This window comes from Capricornis sumatraensis, chromosome 9 (assembly GCF_032405125.1).
Source record: "Capricornis sumatraensis isolate serow.1 chromosome 9, serow.2, whole genome shotgun sequence".
Taxonomy (NCBI): domain Eukaryota; kingdom Metazoa; phylum Chordata; class Mammalia; order Artiodactyla; family Bovidae; genus Capricornis; species Capricornis sumatraensis.
In genome coordinates, this window is record NC_091077.1 from 12,727,466 (window position 1) to 12,748,164 (window position 20,699).

The 20,699-nt window shown below is 50.8% G+C and overlaps 1 protein-coding gene across 3 annotated transcripts in view; it reads left to right on the plus strand.

The window, feature by feature from the left end:
- CACNA1A (calcium voltage-gated channel subunit alpha1 A) overlaps positions 1-20,699 on the plus strand; it is a 248,549-nt gene that overhangs the window by 174,909 nt on the left and 52,941 nt on the right. For all 3 annotated transcript variants that reach the window (XM_068980960.1, XM_068980958.1, XM_068980959.1), the window contains exons 20-25: positions 1,115-1,578; positions 3,265-3,403; positions 4,962-5,091; positions 9,722-9,781; positions 10,561-10,667; positions 20,406-20,505. In XM_068980960.1, the coding sequence (XP_068837061.1) occupies positions 1,115-1,578; positions 3,265-3,403; positions 4,962-5,091; positions 9,722-9,781; positions 10,561-10,667; positions 20,406-20,505 (1,000 nt within the window). The remainder of the gene's footprint in view (positions 1-1,114; positions 1,579-3,264; positions 3,404-4,961; positions 5,092-9,721; positions 9,782-10,560; positions 10,668-20,405; positions 20,506-20,699) is intronic.

Below are 20,699 nucleotides of genomic sequence, written 5' to 3' on the forward strand. Positions count from 1 at the left end.
TTTCCTCATCTCTGTAATGGACACAGTAACCATTTGGGCCTCATAAGACTGCTCCAGAAGTTAGTGAGTTGAAATAGTAGAGAGGCTGGCCCACTCTATTGGTGGTTACAGAGAGTGTCAAAGATTCCCCTGCATCCTGCGACTGTGGGCTGAACCCCCTGGGAGATCTCAGACTGCTAAGCAAGAGAGCTGCAGGGTCAGGTGGGGGTTAGCATGGGTGCTGGAGCCATGCGGTCTGGGTCCAAGCTCTGTCTGCCACCAGTTAACTATGTGCCCTGGGGCAGGGCCCTTCCTGTCTCTGGGCCTTGGTTTCCTCATCTTAAAATGGGGATAATAGTACTGCCCGCTCCCTATGGCTTTTTGTGAAGATGAGCTGACATGAGTCATGTCTGGCACACAGCAAGTACTCAGGGAGTGTGAGCTCTTAGGAGGAGACATGGAGGGCATGGGGTACAGAATTGGGGGTTGCCTTTCAGAAGAGCCAGAGGGAGGGACTTCCCTGGTGGTCCAGTGGTTAAGACAGCACTTCCACTGTAAGGGTTGCGGGTTTGATCCCTGGTCAGAGAACTAAGATCCCATATGTGACGTGATGGGGCCAAAAAAAAAAAAAGCTGTAGGCATTTCCACCACTAGAGAGGTGATATCTGTGGGTCTGCTTTAGCCACCCTGGAAGCAGTGTATGTCCTTCTCCTGCCAAGGAGCTAATGGGAGACACACAGACAGGAGCAGGAAGGTTTGGATTGGAGAGATGGAGGCTCTGGCAGAAAGTTCTTTTCCACTCTGATTTCTCCGTGAAGGAGTAACCTCATCTCCTAGGAAGCAGCCCTTCTGGCAGGAGAAACACCACACTGAAACCTGCCGGGGGGACACTTACATCCCCATGAGGTCTTTTTTTGGAAGCACAGAGCCCTAACCACTGGACAACCAGGGAAGTCCCCGCCCCAGCCCATGGCGTCTTGATCCCTAACAAGAATGGACCGGGCACAGGAGCATTTCAGAACACAGCCCCTTGACGGCCAGTGTTACATGGTGGAATCTTAGGCAGGATCCAGACATGTTCCCTCTATGTTCTAACTCACTCACGGGTTCTTTTTTGTTGGCCTGCCTGCTGCAGAGAGAACCAGGGCTCCGGGGTCCCCGTGTCGGGCCCCAACCTGTCGACCACGCGGCCGATCCAGCAGGACCTGGGCCGCCAAGACCCCCCGCTGGCCGAGGATATCGACAACATGAAGAACAACAAACTGGCCACCGCAGAGTCAGCCAGCCCCCACGACAGCCTCAGCCACGCTGGCCTGTCCCAGAGCCCAGCCAAGATGGGGAACAGCACGGACCCTGGCCCCATGCCGGCCCCCACCACCATGGCCGCCAACCCCCAGAACGCCGCCAGCCGCCGGACAGCCAACAACCCGGGGAACCCCTCCAACCCCGGCCCCCCCAAGACCCCTGAGAACAGCCTTATCGTCACCAACCCCAGCAGCACCCAGGCCAACTCAGCTAAGACTGCCAGGAAACCCGACCACACCACGGTGGACATCCCCCCGGCCTGCCCACCCCCACTCAACCACACCATCATCCAAGGTATGAACCCCAGTCTCACACATCCCTGGACAGGGGAGCCGGCCTCCTGGGCTTCCTCCCCAGAGGCGCAGCCAAGGGACTCCGGACAATGACTCCACCTCTCTGGCCTCAATTGCTTCCTCTGGAAAATGGGTAGAGACATAGTTCCTGCCCCCACAGGGCCTGCTAGGAGAATTAAATGAGATAGTATGGAAATGATGCCTGGCAAGTACACAACAGGTTAGCAAATCTTCCTGTATCCCAAATTTCTACAGGGGAGCCAGGAAGCCCCCATATCTGAGGGGTCAGCAGATTCCTCTGATGGAAATTTGGGGGGAGTGAGATAATTCTCTAGGCCAGCACCATCCAAAAGAAATGTGATGCAGGCCACCTGTGTAATTTTTTTTTTCACCTGTGTAATTTTAAACGTTCTAGTAGCCATGTTAAAAAAGAAAAGGGAGGAAAAGAGAGGAAGCAGGGCGGGGGAAGAAGGAAGAAAGACATAAGTGATTTAAAACATAAAAAAGAGGGACTTCCCTGGCGGTCCAGTAGTTAAGAGTCTGTCTTCCAACACAGGTGGCAGAGGTTCGGTCCCTGGTCAAGGAACTGAGGTCCCACATGCCGCAGGGTGTGACAAAAATTTGAAAAAATAAAAAGAAGCAGATGAACTGAACTTTAATAATAAATTGTATTTAACCCCAAATGTTATTGATTTATATCCAAAGTATCAACATTTCCAAGTGTCAATAATGTTTTTTACATTATTGTTACATATATTTACATTCTTTTTCTCCTACTCAGTCTTGAAAATCTAGCATGTTTCACACTGCATACCGCAGTTTGGACTAGCCATGTTTCAAATGCTGGATAGTACAGGTCTAGGACCTTGAGGAATTGGCTGTTTTTGGCTTTTCCCAAAACCTCCCACATGTAATACCACGATCTGAGAAATTTGGAAATTATCCAAACTGGAAATTTGGAAATTATCCCCTGGGTGTATTATGTTTATGATAGCAGTAGCCCAATTCTATGCAAGAGCTGTCCATAAGTTTACCCTGTAAATCCTTGCCACAGTCATATAAGGTAAATCTTGTCACTGTGCCCATTTCATAGATGAAAAAACTGAGGCTCCGTAAGGTTCAGCCTATCCATAGACCCATAGTGCAACTAGACTGCAGGATCAGTGCTCAGGAGGGTGGCAGCTCACCTCAGTCAGGAGAGGAGTGTTAATGGGGGGAATCCTGCATTTTGACTATGGGAGGGGCTCAGTATTCCCGTCTGTAAAGTGGGGCTTTGGGGACTCACCCTGCCTGCCTCCAAGTGACAGTATAAAGGTCATCAGGGCCTGAGGACAGGTCTGTATTAATATCCGGTAAAGGTCACAGCAGACCCAAAGCTATAGAGTGAATGAGAGCAAGCCCTCTGGGGCCAACCTGCCCAGGTTCAAATTACAGCTTTGCCACTTCCCAGCCGTGTGACCTTAAGCAAGTCTCTTCACCTCTCTGTGCCTTAGTTTCCTCATCTGTAAAGTGGGGATCATAAAGTACCAACCTCATAGGGTCAAGTGAGGATTCAATGGCATAATAGGGTGCCTGGCACATAGTAGACACTTTGTGTCAGCTGCTTATTGCCTGCTTTGGGCATTAGGCACGAGATCAGAGGTGGGAAACCGTGGAGGGAGCCCTGTGTTGGTTCTTGTCCCAACAGTGAACAAAAACGCCAACCCAGACCCACTGCCAAAAAAGGAGGAAGAGAAGAAAGAGGAGGAGGAAGACGACCCCGGGGAAGACGGCCCCAAGCCCATGCCCCCCTACAGCTCCATGTTTATCCTCTCTACGACCAACCCGTGAGTATGGCCCATGGCCAGGGCAGGGGCCCAGGGCTCCCACTGGGGCAGTGAAAGTCAGGCCAGAGGGCAGACCCAGACAAAGGGTAACGGGGGAGAGTCACCTCTAAGACCATTAGTCCATAGAGAACTTTTGAGCAATTAAAAAATGATGTCCCTTTCTTAAGTCGTATAAGATAGAAACTTATCATAAAGTACTTATTTCAAAAAACTGATTCCGACTGGTTTGTTGGAAAAACCCCTTCCTGCCACCAGCTAGAAAATCATTATCATAAATACCCAAATCTACACCGTCTGTGGTGTGAGAGGTGTCCTATAGACATGGCTGCTTTGTACAGTGCACAACATTTACAACCGTCCATGACAGCCCTGGTTCCTGAGCTCTGCTCCTAACTTAGGCTCCACGAGGGTTTGGATTCTGGGTAGATGGTCTTTGAGTTCCATGGCCCTTTGTCTTGGGAGGGCCTTGAGGAGGCCAGATTATTTAGGGGAGAAATTTACCACATCTATGTCTTGCTGGCACAAAGGTTGTTTTGGAATTGCATTTTTCTAAACAGTGTTTCTTGAAACTCTGGTCCCTCAAAATGCTTCTTGACACCAAGAAGAATCACGTCAAATAAGCTGCAGGGGAAACAGCTTTCTCTAACCTGCCTCTCGGAGACTCAGCCTGTGTGTTTACTTTTTTAGTTGGTTGTCATTCTCTATTTTAATAAAGAAATTCTTATATGGCACTCAGCACCAGACATGGTTCTGAATGCTTTACAAATTAAAAAAAAACTTTCTCATAATAACCCTATAGGGGTTGGCACGCTGCTTATCCCCATTTGACAGATGAAGAAACTGAGGTCCAGAGAGATAAAATCACCTGCCTAAAGTCAAACAGCAAGCAAGTGGGAGAGCCCAGACAGAGTGACTCCAACATCCCTATTCATACAATCTCATGATATTTTTATCATTATTAATCTACTTAAGTTAATTATCTCATTATTGTCTCATTAGTGTATTAAAGGCACTGATAAGGCCTGCAATTCATAATTTAAGTAACTAACTTTTGGGAGCCCCTACCATGTACCAGGCATATATTAACTCTTTTGATCCTCACATTCTTATTAGTTAGACACGATTATTATGGTCGTTTCACTGATGAGGACACTGAGGTACAATAACTTGCCTAAGGTCACTCAACTAATTAAAAAAAAAAGAAATCTCCTTAACCCAGAAGTTCCCAGTTTGGTTTGACTATATGACATTTTATGCATAGAAAGCGTTTTCATCTCCTACAGATTCAAGGACAGTATTCAACTCAGTCTGTGAGTTAAGATGTTCCAGGAGGGTGGTTTGGAAGTGATAGGAGCTTATAAAACAGAGGTGGGAATTATCTTCCCCTGCAGAGGGCTCCCCCGCTCCCCCCAGGGGTAGGAGCCTGACACTCTGCTGGGTGTGGGACCGTGGGAGTTAGAGATCTCAGATAGCGGTAAGTGGCGTCAGGAGGCGACGGAGCACGAGGGCTCAGGAGCCTGTGCCTGAGCGGGCCCCCGCGCGTCTGCCTCCTCAACAGCCTTCGCCGCCTGTGCCACTACATCCTGAACCTGCGCTACTTTGAGATGTGCATTCTCATGGTCATTGCCATGAGCAGCATCGCCCTGGCGGCCGAGGACCCTGTTCAGCCCAACGCACCGCGAAACAATGTGAGTCTCACCCAGCAGGCTCCTTCCCAGCCCAGCTGCTCTGTCACTGTCTCCTGCCTCGTGAAAAGCTGATAGCTGGGCTGGAAGGAACGTTAGGGTCAGCCCTGGGCACAGCCCCCGTGGCCACTGGTTGGGAGGGGAGGCCCTGATTCTGGGCTTGATGAAGGATGTTCCTTGAGACAGTGGTTCTGTGTGCCCGGTGGCGAAGAGATGGCCCAAGAGGGGCTGGGGCTGGAAACTGCTGGAATCTCTGGTGAGGAGAGTGAGGCTGGCAGGCCGTGGAAGGGCACAAGCTCTGCATGGGGTGTGGGGGAGTCCGAAGGCAGAGGGTGCTCCAGCGGTATCCCCTGTGCAGCCAGGTCTCACCAGACAGACGTTTTCATTCTGACTCGGAGCTTTGAAAGAAAGGATTGTTTTGACTCAAAAAAAAGTGAAAGTGTTAGTCTCTCAGAGGTGTCCAACTCTCTGCAACCCCGTGGACTGTAGCCTGCCAGGTTCCTCTGTTTATGGGATTCTCCAGGCAAGAATACTGGAGTGGGGTGCCAGTCCTTTCTCCAGGGATCGTCCTGAACCAGGGATCGAATCCACATTTCCTGCATTGCGGGCCAGTTCTTTACCATCTGAGCCACCAGGAAAGCCCTTTGACTCAGTCACAACCTAAACTTTTAGTTAGGCACAGCCTAAACTTTGAGATTTTAGCAGGCTAAGAGCGCTAAAAAACTCTCCTTTGGGGGCTCAGGATCTGCTAACAGCCCCCGTCCACTGAGCACTTGCCGAGTTTCAGGCACAACCCCAGATGCTAGGAGTATCCCCATCAGACAGATGAAGAAACTGAGGCTCAGAGAGGTTAAGTGACCTGTCTGGGGTCACACAGCAGAATTCCAATTCTGCCTACCCTATGCTTCCCTCAGCGGTCTCCATAGCAAGCGCTTCCTGTGTGCCTGTCCCTGCTTGAGTCCTGCCGAGCAGAAATGAGTGTGGTTGAGAGGAGAAACGAAGGCACCAGCAGGCCAGGAGGTGACAGAGGCAGCACTGACGGCTGTACCATCTTCCCAGCTCCTCTCTCTACGCCCATCACCCCCCCCCCCCACCACAGGAACCATTTTCCACTGGGAGCCAGGCCGGCCGCCCTCGCTAAGTAGGTTAGGAGCCTTGGCGAGGCTGGCAAGTCCCATAAATCAAGCCCGTCTGCAGCTTACTTTGCACTTTCCCTGCCTTCACTGGCCTGGCAAGCCCCTTGGGGACCTGATAGGGGAGATGGAAGGAAATAATTAGAACAAGGCTCCCAGAGGAACCTGGTACCAGGGCAGGGCTGAAGCTGCACTCTGTTATCTCCTGATGCCCACTTCCCCCACCCCCCAGGACCCAGGGAGCCAGGCTCGCGGAGGGGGTGTCCCAAGAGAGGTCAACAAACCCCCTGTCGACTCTAGGAGACTGGAGCAGGCTTCATCTCTGGCAGGGAGAGGATGGGCAAAGGGGGTCCAGGGGAACCCCTGAGCTCCTGGGGCTGAAGAGAACCCTGACAGGGCTAGGAGCAGCCCCCCGTGGAGCATTTGCAAAGTTCTGGCTCCCCCACCCCTGCCCCATCACTCCATCTCCCAGTTGAAGCATCTCTCCCCAAAGCCCTCCCTCTTCTGGGCTTCCCTGGTGGTCCAGGGGATAAGATTCCACACTTCCATTGCAGGGGGTGTGGATTTGATCTTTGGAGAACTGAAATCCCACATGCCCCATGGCACAGCCAAAAAAAATTTTTTAAGCCCTCCCTCTTCAAGTGCATGGTGGCCCCTTATTGGCAGCTGACACCCTGGGACCCCTCCCCGAGTTCTGCTCATTAGCTGATCTGGAACAGGCCTCAGAAAAATGAACAGAACACATACAATCCATTCATTTATCAAGGATTTTAAAGTGCACACACCCATGTTAGCACCACCCAGGGCAAGAAGTATTAATAGAACAAAACAGACCTCAACCACAGGCACCTCTTCGATTCGTCCTTCCCTGTGAAGCTGGGTTCACAAGCAGGATCAAGGTCTGCAGACATGTTCAGGGGTCGTGAGCTGGAGCAGGCAAGGGTGTCGCTACTAGCATCAAGAGGGTAGGGATCAGGGACCGCGGTCACCCTGCAGTGCCCAGGGCAGCCCCGCCACAGAGAATAACCTGACCCCTATTGTCAACAGTATTTAGAAAGCCCTACCCTAGAGGTATCTGAACCCTCACTTCTGGAAAGAGCATTTCTTAGCTCCTCTCATTCTCCCAGCTACACGTGCATGTTTAAACAGTAGAATTGATTTCTTCCTGCTTCTAACACTGAGCAGATGGAATAATTCTGTGCGTCTGTTCTGTCACTCAACCTTGAGATGAGTTCTTATTTTCTCGGGTCATTCTTTTCCATTGCTGTGTAATATTCCATCCTGTGGCACAATTTGTTCATCCGTCTTCTAGCTGACATGTATTTGGATTGTCTGCAGTTTAGAATGCTGTCACCATACCCCCTACTCCTGACACGGGGCCCCTGGGCTTGACTCTCTCCAGGGTATAAAACCGGAAATTGAGTTTCTGGATCATAGAATTTACGTATAGTCAGCCCCAATTTGCAGCCTAAATGTTTACTGAGTGAGGCGGCGACACACACCAGCAACGTACAAGGCTTTCACTGCTCCACAGTCTTGCCGACACTCGTGCTGTTGGCTCTTTCATTTAGCCAGCCTCAATGAGTCTTATCAGGACTTTGATTCGTATTTCCCTATGATAAATGAGACTGAGAATTTTGGATTCCACTGAGTCACAGAAAATTGCCATTTGTAGAAGTCAAAAGGATCTACATATTAGGTATGGTTGACCCTAATTTACTGGCCTTTTGGTTTCCTCCTGCTCCATTCATTAAGTTTTCCAGAATTTGATTCATCTGACCACCTGGCCTACCTTTCTTTCCATTCGTTGCTTGATTTAGTAATTATTTAAGAAGCAACTACCATGTGCCAGGTGCTGAGCTAGACATCAAGGATTGACAGGGTGTACGGTAGTCCCTGCATTCCCAGAGCTCACAGAGCACCAGACCTTCATGCGTGTTGTTTCAGCTGCCTGGTACACCTCAAATGCTCTCCCACCACCACCCTTTCAGCCTTCCCAGAACCTACCAAGCCCTTGCACCTGCCACCCATCCCAGGAAGTCAGCTACCCTGGCCGCTCCAGTGTCGGAGGGCCCTCCAAGCCCCACACATGATGAGAATGAGCATGTGACCACACAGGTCGCAGAGCCCAGCTCCTGCAGGACCCAGTGTAGCCCCAGCCTCATGCATTCAGTCAGCAAGCATTTCTTGAGTATCTACTGTCTGCCTGGCCCTGTGCTATAAGCTGGAGATAGCACAGGAACAGGCAGACATCCCTGCCCCCGTGAGGCTGACATTCAGGTGGGGGAGATGGACAGTGATGTGATTAATAACTATAGCAAATAGTTTGCCAGGAAGTGAAAAGTGCCAGGGGTGAGGGATGTGGGGGAAGGGGTAGACCTGGTAAGGAAGGTTGCAGGCTTCAGGAAAGTGAGATTTAAATCAGGCGGTCGGGAATGTGATATTTGAGCCAAGCCATAAAGGAGGAGAGAGAGAATATCAGGTGGAACATGGGGAAGCGTATTCCAGGCTGACAAACCCGTACAAAGGCCCTGAGCTAAGACTATCCAGGGTGGCAGAGGCAGAGTGAGCCAGAAGAGAGTGGGACAAGGTGAGGGAAGGGAGGTGGCCGAACAGGCTTTCACCCTGAGTAAGGTGGGAGCCACAGAGGGTTCTTGAGCAGAGAAGGGGGCAGTGATCTGACTTGTGTGCTCAGAGGCGCCCTCTGGTGGCCTGCTCAGTAATTAACAGCCCTCCCTACAAGTCGGATCTGAGGTCAGCCCCTCGGGTTACCGCGTGCTGGGCACTTTGCCAGCATCCTCATGCCACTCACCATCCCCACGCCAAGGTCACACAAGGGATGTGCTATGGTTTGGCCAGGAAAGAGGCCAGAGTGCAAGACATTGCCCGTTCAGAAACCGCTAGTACTTGGTCTTGTGTAGGGTAGCGGGGAGAGAGAGAATCAACCCACTCTGATGTGGGTATGGCTGTGTACTTGGGAGGAAATGGATGCCGCAGTGAGGTCGGTCCCCAGTGTCTGTCCTGGAGGCTAATCATGTTTAGGAAACTCTGTGCGGGAGCAGTTGCTCACCCAGGAGACCAGAAAGTCAGAGACACTGGGGAATCAGACTTGTTGCCGAAAGAGGTAAGAGTCTTTCCTGAACTTCCCTGAGGCCACCCTCTAGTCCATCTAGGGCTTTGGGCAAGTAAAAAAAGGCACCCTTCCCATTGGTGAGCAAACTGTCCTTAACAATGATTTTGTTAGGACTTTGCTGCCATCTGCTGGACAGTTTCATTCACAACATACAAATCTGCACCGAGACAGGGTGGGAGGGGCCCTTGTGCAGTGCAGAACCTGCCCCACTGTACATGGCTGCAGCATTTTCTCATGTGGGTGGAGACTCTGTCCCTTGGGGACTTTGCTAGAGGCCGCATACCCCAGTGGGCCAAGGCTAGGCTCACGGGGGCTCTGCTGGAGCAAGCCAGTGAGCCACTGCCCCCCTTGCTTTTACCCCCTGCAGGTGCTGCGATATTTTGACTACGTTTTTACAGGCGTCTTTACCTTTGAGATGGTGATCAAGGTGAGTGCCAGGGCTCCACAGGATTCTGCACTCTCAAGAATGCCACCTTGGTGCAAGAGGCTCACCCCAGAGATTGGAAATGCTCGGTGTGTTTGAGGAACAGTGAGGAAGTTGATGTGGCTGAAAGTGAGAGAGGAGAGTGGGGAAAGGAGAGCAGGGAGATGAGAGCAGCGGTGACTGGGACGATTCAGGCAGGGACACGGGGGCCACAGGATGGTCTTGGGCTTTTATCCTGAGTGAGGTGGGAGCCATGGAAAGGTCTGAGCAGAGGGACGTGACGACTCAGGTGTTCACAGGCACCCTCTAGCCTCCGTGGGAGGTCAGACTTGGAAGGAGGAGCAGGGTAGGAGGGGGGAGTAGGGGACCCAACAGAACTGGGAGCAGATGATTGCTCCGGTCCAGGCAGGAGATGATGGGAACCAGTCAGGGTGGTGGGAAAGAAGGTGGTAAAAAGTGGGCAGATTATTGGAAGTTTTGGAAAGTAGAACCAATGAGGTTTGCTGATGGATCTGATGTGAGGTGAGGAGCCGGGGGGACCCTGAGGTTTTGACCGAAGAACCAGCAAGTCAGAACTACCTTTCCCAAGGTGGGAAGCGGCTTTGAGCGGGGTCTTCTCGCTCCTCTCCCAGGTCCCCTGGCCTCTGACCCATCCCCGCAGGATGAGGGGGTCCCGTTGGCTACCATGCTTCCTCCTGTGGCCCCTCTGCCAAGCCTAAAAGGGTAGATGCTGCTCCCCAGGGTGGAGATGAGGGATCAGAGCTCTGTCTCTTCCTCCTCAGATGATCGACCTGGGGCTCGTCCTGCACCAGGGTGCCTACTTCCGTGACCTCTGGAACATTCTCGACTTCATAGTGGTCAGTGGGGCCCTGGTGGCCTTTGCCTTCACGTAAGTCTCCTCTTGAGGACTCCGCTTACCACTTTGTCCCTCCACCCCCAACCCATTGGATCAGGGGACATGTTCTCGAGGTGTAGAGATGGGAATGGGGGGCCCTGGGGTGGCAGGAGGCATCCGCATGCTACCAGGAAGAGCTTCAGTTGGCTTCTGCATGATGGCCACCTTGGAGGAAGAAGGAGAAGGGCCCCACCTTCTACCTCCTCACACAGCCATGCCACCAGCCCCCTGCTATGCTGCTTTCTGTAGACTAGCCCCACCAGGACATCTCATTTCCCTTCTGTGCTACAAGCTCCGCTGTCTCTTTGGGGAGCCCCTAAAAAGACAATCAGGAAATGAATGTGCATGAGAATTTGGACCCCCACCCTCTGCCTGAAGGCCCTGTAATTCTAGGCCTGACCACTCCCCTCGTGTGTCTTGAACTTCTCCTGGCAGTCCTAGGACAGCCTGAAAGGCCGTGTCTCATCAGCCCACTCCAAGATGGTACCCACATTGTGGGCAGCCATTCCGAAATAGCACCCAAGGGCTGAGAAGCCATTCCAAGATGGCGCCTAGGTTCTGGGCAACCATGTCAAAGTGGCACTTGAGTTCTGGGCAGTCATTCCAAGATGGCACCCAAAGGCTTAGTAGCCATTCCAAGATGGCGCCCAGGGTGGCAATTCCAAGATGGCGTCTAAGGACTGAGGAGCCGTTAGCTCTTAGGGTCCTGGGAGCAGACTTAGCAGCACATTCCTCAAGTCGTAGATGTATGGGGTCAGAAAACCTAATCAGCTCCTAATCCAGAGGCAAGCCTTTTTACAGACCTTGTCTGTTTCCGGTCACAGTGGATCATTCCTAGAAAGGCGTCTCAAAAGGACTCAGCCCCACCTCACCCACATAATGAGAAGCCAGGGGCTTCCTCTGCGCGGCTGCCTCCTGGCCCCTCTCAGCAGGCCTGGAGGAGTCCTTGAATGGCCCCCGACCAAACAGTGAGGGCTTGGCTTGTCAGGAGGCCAGCGTGGTGGCCCATTTCCGCTTTAAGGGCTAAAGTGGGCCACTCCTGGGACCACAGTGAGGTCAAGTTGTGTCAGAAGAGCTAGAACTCTCCAGAGTTTCTGAACACCTCTGAGCTGGTGGAGATGTACCGTGAAAGTCAGGAGGCTGAATGTATTTCTGAGTCCAGCCGGACTTTCCGCCTCCTTCTCTTTATCATCTACTTTCTCCTCCTCTTTCGGTCCACTCTCCTTCTACCCTCTCTCCTTTTCTTTCTCTTGTTTTCCTCCCTCCCTCCCTCCCTCCTCTCCCCTTTCTTCTCTCTCTCCCACTTTTTTAAGTATTTGAGTATTTGATCATCAGTGATAGCGATCGTCTTAAAAATTCAAGAAGTTTGGCTACACTATTATTAAGATGTCCTGTAGATTTAATAGTAATAATAGTCAAAGTGAAGTGCACAGCAAATTAGAGGGGAAAGATTGCCACAAATAAAACAAGGCATCCATGGCCTTCATATATAAAAAGCAATTACAAGTCAGTAAGAAACACTGAACCTCAATGGTTAAGTTGAATACAGGATTTAACATAGAAATTTCGCAGAATGCTGATTAATAAAAATGACCAAAGGAAAAAAAAAAATTCAGCCCCATTGGAGTTAGATGTATAAAATATAAACAAGGTACAATTGGTTTCTTATCAAGTGAGCACAAATTTCTTCCCCCCAAAAAAGATTTTAAAAGGCAATACACTGTGTGTATGAGAATGTAATTAAATATGCTTCTCCCTCCATCCATCAGTTATTTGAGCAACTCCTGCAAGGTCAGTTAGGAACCATGCTAGGTTCTGAGAAAGTTTCAATTCTGAAAAGCCTGGGATGAATCCCTCTCAGATCCCCTTCCCTCCCTTGCTCCTGTTTCTGTCTTTCTCCCTCTTTCTCTTTGCCCCTTTTCTCTCTCCTTCCCTCTCTCTGACTCCCTCCCCTGCCCTCTCTCTCTCTCCCCCCAGCCCCTGCCTCCACTACCCCTCCCCCTCCCTCTCCCTTCTTCCCCTCCCCTCCCCCTCCCTAGCCTCCCCCATCCTTTCTTCCCTCTCCTTCTCCTCCCATCTCTTTTTATCCCTTCCATCCTCTCTCTTGCCTTGACCTTCTGCCTAACCTGGGCCACAGGGCCTGGAGAAGGCAGGCACTCCACTATTCACTCTGGCATCAAAGACCCAGTCCCCACCATGTTCCAACCTGGGGTGGTCTCCAGGACCAGAGAAGGCAAGTGCAGGGAGGCACCCCCTCCCACACTTCCTCCAGCCCTCCAGGATGACATCTGCCCAGCAGCTCCCAAGTCCCCCAGGGCTCAGGAAGAGACCACGTCCATCTCCACACACAGCCCCCCTACTTTGCCCGCTGTGGCCTGGCCTGGGTAGTGGGTTTCGCCCTCTGTCTTACACCCCTAGGTGTAGTACAGGAGAGGTAGTGTCTGCTACGCATCAATTCATCCTTGGAACTTTCCTTCCAGACCTCTGTGGGAGCCAACAAGTTTCACTGTCAAAGAGGGGGGCCCCCACCACTGCCCTGTCCCACCTCCATCCCCCATTTGACCTCGCAGTTTGGGAAACAAGCCACTCAGTCATAAAACTTTTGCCATAATGGGCCTAGTTTCCCTGAAGCTACAATTAGACTCAATTTGAAGCAAACCTAATCTGCAAAAAACAAAATTATTTTTCCACCCAGAATCAATCAGCAAAAGGATTCTTTGTGTTTGCAAAAGAATCTGCCGCAGGGAGCTGATTTTGTGTTTTTAATTTTTTGAGTTTTCGCTTTAAATATAAAGTTATACAAGGGCATTCAAAATGAGCCTACAGCTCACAGAAATCTGGCAGCATGTTTGCAGAGTCAACCTTTGAAACTGGTTTTATGAAGTTGCTACAGGCATAAAGCCAGCCAGTCCATGCCCTTGAAAATCCCTGTTTCAAATTGTCTTTTAAATTCCTGTTTGAGGAAAGGGTCTGGAAAGGGATTTCAGGTCATCCCTATGAGTCTCAGTGAACTTACATGTCTTGCAGGAACTGGGATGTGTAGTTTTGCCAGTGGGATCCTGACGAGTGTTAGGGACGTTCTTGGGGTTTTAAAAGGGCTGACAACCCAGGGAGCACCTTTATGTGATGGTCACAGGGATGGAATAGGTAGGCTCTGAGACCCCACCCCTGCCACACCCTCCCCACCTCACTGCCAAGAATCCATCTGGTCCTGCCACTCCCCCTCCAGGGCAGGGCTACAGGCCAGGCACAGCTGGTGGAGTGCCTTGACCTAGCAACTCCTGCATGCCTGAGGCCATTCCACCAGAGAAGGAGCCGTCAAGCTGCTATTCTTTTCCCCAGAAAAGTTTCAGAGTCCTCCCTTTGGCTTCAGGTTCCTGGCCTCTCTTACCTGAGAAGGTCTCTTGCCCTACAAGGCCTTTCCTTGTTACCTGGTAGATGTCATATTGGCAGGAGTAAGGGATGCTCTGAGAGCCTCCACTTGAGTGCCCAGTCCCAGAGTCCTTTGCTTCCTTTCTTTCTGTTCCTTTAATTCACATTTTTTGTCCTGTGTCCCTGTTTCCTCATAGACAAAGCTGCGGTCCCCAGCAAGTATGAAATAAACCTGATTGTTTTTAAAAAAGGTTCCTGCAAGCCTGTTTGGTTTCTCTCAATGTCCAAGTCCCTGAACCTCTCTGTGCCTCGGTTTCCCCATAAATTTGAGACACTTGACTGGATAATAATGATCGTAACAGCCTCCATTTACTTAATCTTTACGGCCCCATGCAAGAATTTCTCTTATTATTCCCTTTTTTGTACATGAGGAAACTGAAGCCCAGAGAGATTGTGGGGGGAAATGAGCCGAGCAAGATCACTAAGGGCTTAATGGCCCAGTGGTTGAGAATCCGCCTGCAGTGCAGGAGCCTCAGGAGACACAGGTTCAACCCCTGGGTTGGGAAAATGCCCTGGAGGAGGAGCTGGCAACCCACTCCAGCATTCTTGCCTGGAGAATCCCACGGACTGAGGAGCCTGGCAGGCTACAGTCTGTGGGTTCGCAAAGAGTTGGACATGACTGAGCAACTAAGCACGCAGGCAGGATCACTAAGGTTGAGTTCAACTGTCAGATTCAAGGTTGCCGCCCAACTCTCAGCCCTGAATGTGGACGCTTTCACGAATCAGGAGGATGAGACCTGACAGCCTGGCCTGGCTGGGTTCCTTGAGTCTCCAGCAAGGCCTAGAAGTCCAGGGGAAGAGGCTGTGAGACTATTCCCTTCTTTGTTGAAAGGAATCTTGCTGTTCTGGCCTGTTGGGGTGGAGGCAAGGATTCTGCAGTGCTGTGATTGTGGCCCCGTCTGGGATATGGGAAGATGATCCCTGTGGTCTTCCGAAGGATGTGTCGAAGCTCTCATGTTGGTTTCTACCCCTCCTGCACCCCCCCCAAATATCCGTGTGTGTGTGCGTGTGTGTGTGTGTATGTCCTGCTCCATCCACTGACTGTGTGCCGTGTCCATGCGACCACCATTAACACACCATTTCATGAGTCACCACACATGACATCACGCTCTGTGCCCATGCATCGGGGTGGCCAACTGCCACTTCTCAGCAGCTGGGGGCTCGTTGTCCTGCCTCGCTGCCAAGAGTCCATCTGGAGCTGCCACTCCTCCCGCAAAGCAGGCCAGCACGGCTGGCCGAGCACCTGGGTCAAGCCACTCCTGCATGCTCAGGAGTGCAACTGCAAGGAAGCCGAAGGAGGAAGCCATTTTTTTTTTTAAATTATCCTCCTCAAAACAGGCCCTACCTTTGAAGGCATTCTTTTGTGTGTGTATAATGAAATGGAAAGAAATAGAAGATTACAGTGCAAGATACACAAACCTGGGTTTGAAGCTCAGTCTGTCTCTTGCTGGCTGTGTGACTCTGGATAAATCACTTTCCCTCTCTAAGTCTCAGCTGCCTCATCTGGAAAATGGGTGTAATGGTACCACCCTCCCACAAGCAGACACAGTGACATTCAGAAGACTCCCATATTACACCTTATGTCATCCATCAGATTGAGCAGAACTCACTGTTGTTGAAACATTTCTCCAGGGACTTCCCTGATAGTCCAGTGGTTAAGATTCCAAGCTTCCACTGCAGGGGGCATGGGAACTGTAACCCCACAAGCCATGGATTAATGATTTTAAAAGTTAAAAAATAAATTTGAGAAAACCTTCCTCAATAATCCAAAAAGGAGAGTCTATACCTTTCTGTCTACGCGCTAATTCCTAGATACACTGAGCTTTGAGCACTGCTGAGGTTTCATGATAAAGCAGCAGGAGGAGGAAGGCTCCAGTGGGAATATCTGTAGACATTAAACCATCATATTTTCAGAAATATCACCAATTTCAGAAGAGGGTGGGGCAGGTGGGAAATTCTGAAGAGTATCTGTCTGGCAGTTGCACTGTTCTGTGAATAACGGCATCAAGTTTCGTACACCTTGATCTCCAGTCATGGATGGAGGGTCGTAATAAGACTGAGCCTTGAGTCCAAAGACGAGTTGTGCAAGGGGCCACTGCCAGATGCAGAGAGGTTTCCCCAGGCCCACATTTTCCCAAAAGACTCTTGAGAGTCGCCCCTTAATTTCATCCCAAATTGGAACTCCTAGCGGCCTTCTCTCTTCTTCATAACTTAGGGAGTAAAGTCAGGGCCATAAATGTGTATCAAACCTCAGCATCCCCAAGGGCTGTTTCACAGACGAGGGCGATAATTAAGGGCAACTCAAAGCAGCTGGATTCTTTCCTCCTGCTTTATGAATAGGTACTTCCTGTTTATCTGTTTGCTTTATTCCAACACTCATCAAGCGCCCATTCATCCCAGCTGAAATCTATTAGAAAATTAGTTCAAAAACAAACACACAATAAATTAAAGGCAGTGCTGGGATTCAAACCCAGGTCTCCCCAACTCCAAAGCTCATCCCCTTCAAGACATTTTAAAGGACTTCCTTGGCCGTCCAATGGTTGAGACTCCGTGCTTCCAATGCAACTAGAGTTGCTGGTTCGGTCCCTGATTGGGGAACTAAGATCCCACATGCAGCACAGAGTGGCCGGGGCAGGGAAAAAAAGATATTCTAAAGTCTTCCCGTCCCAGAAACCCTGGAGAAAAGGGTTTTTTCTCCAGCTCCTGGCAGTGACCTTCAGTGGCAAATTCGCCTTCGGTAGTTGATAACTTTGGCTGTCCTGCGACTTGAAAATTTGGCTTCCTCGGTGCTGTTTGGCAGTGCTGGGAGCCTGCCAAGGGCAGGGGTCGGAACGGAGGTCTTCCAGATGGAAGGATGGACACCATCCGGAGCCGCGGGCCCGAGGCGGCGCCTCCTGGTGCCCGGGCCGGGCAAGGGCGCGCTCGGGTGCGCGTGCGTGTGTGTGCGTGTTCTGTGTTCTTTCTTCTGAGGCCGCTTACGACCTGTCTCTCCCTCCGACGCCACCTCACCAGGAGCAGCACACGGTAAAGTGCCTCTCTCTCTCTTGTTCTGTCTTGTTCTCTATGCCCTGACGCAGCCGTGTTGGTTCTGGGCTTGTTTCCGTAGCTTCGTGTCATTGCTGCCGTCCTGTCGCTTGCAGTGACCAGAGCCCCTCAGCCTACTCCCCAGGGAGCCTGAGCCTGCAGGGGTCTTGGCCACTGCCTGTCACCATGACCCACCGTTTAGCCCAGTTCTTGGCAGAGAATGTAACGGGCATGGAGGGCGCTCTCCCCATGATCTGACTTCAGTAGGGGAGACAAGCCGGATGGGTGGTTATCAGGGGAATGAATGTCTAACTTCCCAGGTGGGAGAAGCGTGGACATTCCAAACAATGAGGGCTTGCGCTTTAAGAGGAATAACTCCCCTCCTCCAGGAACATCTACAGTCTCAACAAAATGATTCGAAAATCTGGTTGTTTTCTGTGAGAATACCTTGATCAAGCCTTTCCTGCATGCTCAGGAACCAAACTGCCGGGAACACTCTCCTTGGTGTCTCAACAAAGAGGATTATTTCAGCCTCTCCCAAGGGAGATGTGCCTCCTGGGAGAGAGATATCCCCACAATGGCCACAGAGTCCTTTTTAGATGAGTAGATGTGCCCCAGGAGGTGTGTTCCCAAATGTCAGCAGTGTGGTACATCAAGATTTTAACCAAATTCGATGCTGATGTACGGCAGAAACCAACACAACATCGTAAAGCAGTTATCCTCCAATTAGAAATAAATTTTAAGAAAAGAAAAAAAAATTGTTAGCCAGTTCTGCATACAACCTAGATGTTCACTTGCTTGACTTTTTCTCCACCAACATTAGAGTCTGAGCTTCATTGCAGTTTGCTAGAAGACCTTATGTCATCCCCATACAACCAGTATCATTGACCTCAGATAGAATGGCAACTGTATAAGTGAATTCAACAGAAGTGAAACAGTTGCATTGCAAGCTGCTGCATTCAAGCTAGGTTCTTTGTTAAAACGGAGATTAGGGAGTGCTAAGAAAACATTAAGGGAATCCCTGGTGGCTCAGAGATAAAGAATCCGTGTGCCAATGCAGGAGACTCAGGTTTGATCCCTGAGCCAGGAAGGTCTCCTGGAGTAGGAAATGGCAACCCACTGCAGTATTCTTGCCTGGAAAATCCCATGGACAGAGAAGCCTGGCTGGCTACAGTCCATGGGGTTGCAACGAGTCGGACATGTCTTAGCGCCTACACCACCACCACCAGGGAGGCATTGGACACATATGAACACTTACCAGAGATTTCCTCTCTGACCAAAGCAGAAAGCCTGGAAGATAACTTGAAGAAGACATAGCTGTTTCCCTGTGCGATCCTGTTACTTGTGTCTGGGTTCTGCCTAAAAGCATCTCAGCGACTCTCCTGATGTGTCTCGTACTTTGGGGACACAGCTTTGAGTTCATAAAGATGACTTCAGTTTAGATAAAGAAAAAAAGCGTGCTCAGACTGCTGAATCCTGGAGCATGGCTGTGCCTGACAGGTTAAAGTCCAATTCTCTTTTTCTCTGAAAAGTGAGAGAAAGGAACCCTTTAAAAAAAAGTCATTAAAAATGATTTTGCACCTGGATAGACAGGCACAGCATGGAGGATGTCTCTGAGGCAGCTCTATTCATGACCCAAAAGGTGACTGTAGGCAGGTGTTTGTTCACTAGTCCCCAAAGATCTCCAATCTGGATCCATTTACATGTGTCCTGAAACTACACACCAGGCATGTGCTGGGGGCAGAGACAAGAACCAAGATTAAAGGGAAAATGAACACGTAGAAGGATAAACCACAGTTCTGCCTTGGAGGAATTTTCTGGCTAAAGCCAGGGCTTCCCAGGTGGCTTAGTGGGGGAAAAAAATCTGCCTGCCAATGCGGGAGATGCAGATTCCATCCCTGGGTTGGGAAGATCCCCTGGAGAGAGAAATGGCAAGCCCACTCCAGTAGTCTTGTCTGGAAAATCCCATGGACAGAGGAGCCCAGCGGGCTACAGTCCATGGGGTCACAAAGAGTTGAACACGACCGAGCAACTGGGCATACACACACACACACAAACACACACACACTGTCTAAAGCCAAAGCCAATGAGAGAAACAAAAGCGGTTCTGAATAAGCACTGGGGTTTGGCAGAACCCAGAGGCAGTCAGCAGAGACTGTCGCATGACCGGACATCTACGTTGGGCTTTGAGGGCTGCATAGTTCTGTGAATGGAGCAGTGGCCAGGGCATGTAGCTGGGGTTTGGGGTGTGTCATGATCAATGGGGATGCAAAGGGGAAGGTAAGTTGGACTAGATTTTGAAGAGCCTTGAATGCCAAGTTAAGAGACGGCACTGCTAGGAATCCAGGTGCTCCAGAGGCGTTTGGGGCAGGAGAGTGGCGTGATAGTTTGGGCCGCTGTGGGCAGGAAAGGTGGAAGAAGAGAGAGACGTAGAGTTGGGGGGAGCTGGGAGGTGGATCATGGGGGTCTGACCTAGGATGGTGGCCATGTGTAGGAGGGCGACCTGTTGGGGACGAGGATGAACATGACTATTGGGTTTCCGGCTTGGGCAGCTGGGTGGGTGGTGAGTTCCATTCCTCACAAGCCTTTGGTGGCCACACGCAGTGCCCTCCTCATTGTGGGGGGGGGGGTGAATTATGGTTGGCTAAGGGTCTCATGGCATCTACAATGCTAGCACTCATGCCCAGGAGACCCTGGGCTGGACTTTTATGCAGCAATCTGACAAAGATGAGCTAAGAGACCCTGAAAGAATGAGGCAGAGATTCAACATCAGCATCTGATGTTCTGGTTCTTTTTCACTCCATAGGTTCAGGGAATATTGGGGGAGGGGTGGAGGAGGAGAGTTCTTGTTTAAATGCCACTTTAAGAACTTTATGGATCCTGTTGGAAATGTGTGGGGCGGGCGGGGGGGGGGGGGCATCCGTTTTCTAAAAGCTCACTAAGACCAGCTCCGAGGAGACCGTACAAGGTTAGGGTAAGGGCTATCTCCTTCAGGCTGGATCTGAGGGCCCCCCCAATGCAGTTGCTCAGGCCCAGCCCAGCAGTGGAGGGCCCTCAACAACCCCAAGAACCGCAGAAGGCCATCTGCTCACTAACCCTTGAGTCCAGATGTAGCAAGGGAACTGACTGCTCTTCAGCAAGGCAAGGTTATGCCAGGTTTACCCCAGATTCCTAAGCCTGGGAGGCTGGGCTCACGTGTGGCTGCAGGCCACCCACCACCCAGCCTGACCTTGGCTCCCTCTCTTCCCTTGTCCCCATCCTAACATCCCTCCACAGTGGCAATAGCAAAGGAAAGGACATCAACACGATTAAATCCCTCCGAGTCCTCCGGGTGCTACGACCTCTTAAAACCATCAAGCGGTTGCCAAAGCTCAAGGTGAGATCGGGGTATATGGGAGATCTACCATGGTTGCCAGGTACAGTTGAGCAGTTTGCACACTGCTCAAGGACACCGCGTTCAAAGGGATGCTGCTACTTTTTATGTTGGATTTACTTATTACTACAACTTTCCAGTAGATGGCAGTAAAGTGAATTAATGGAACAAAATCTGTATATTATGGTAATTTTCCA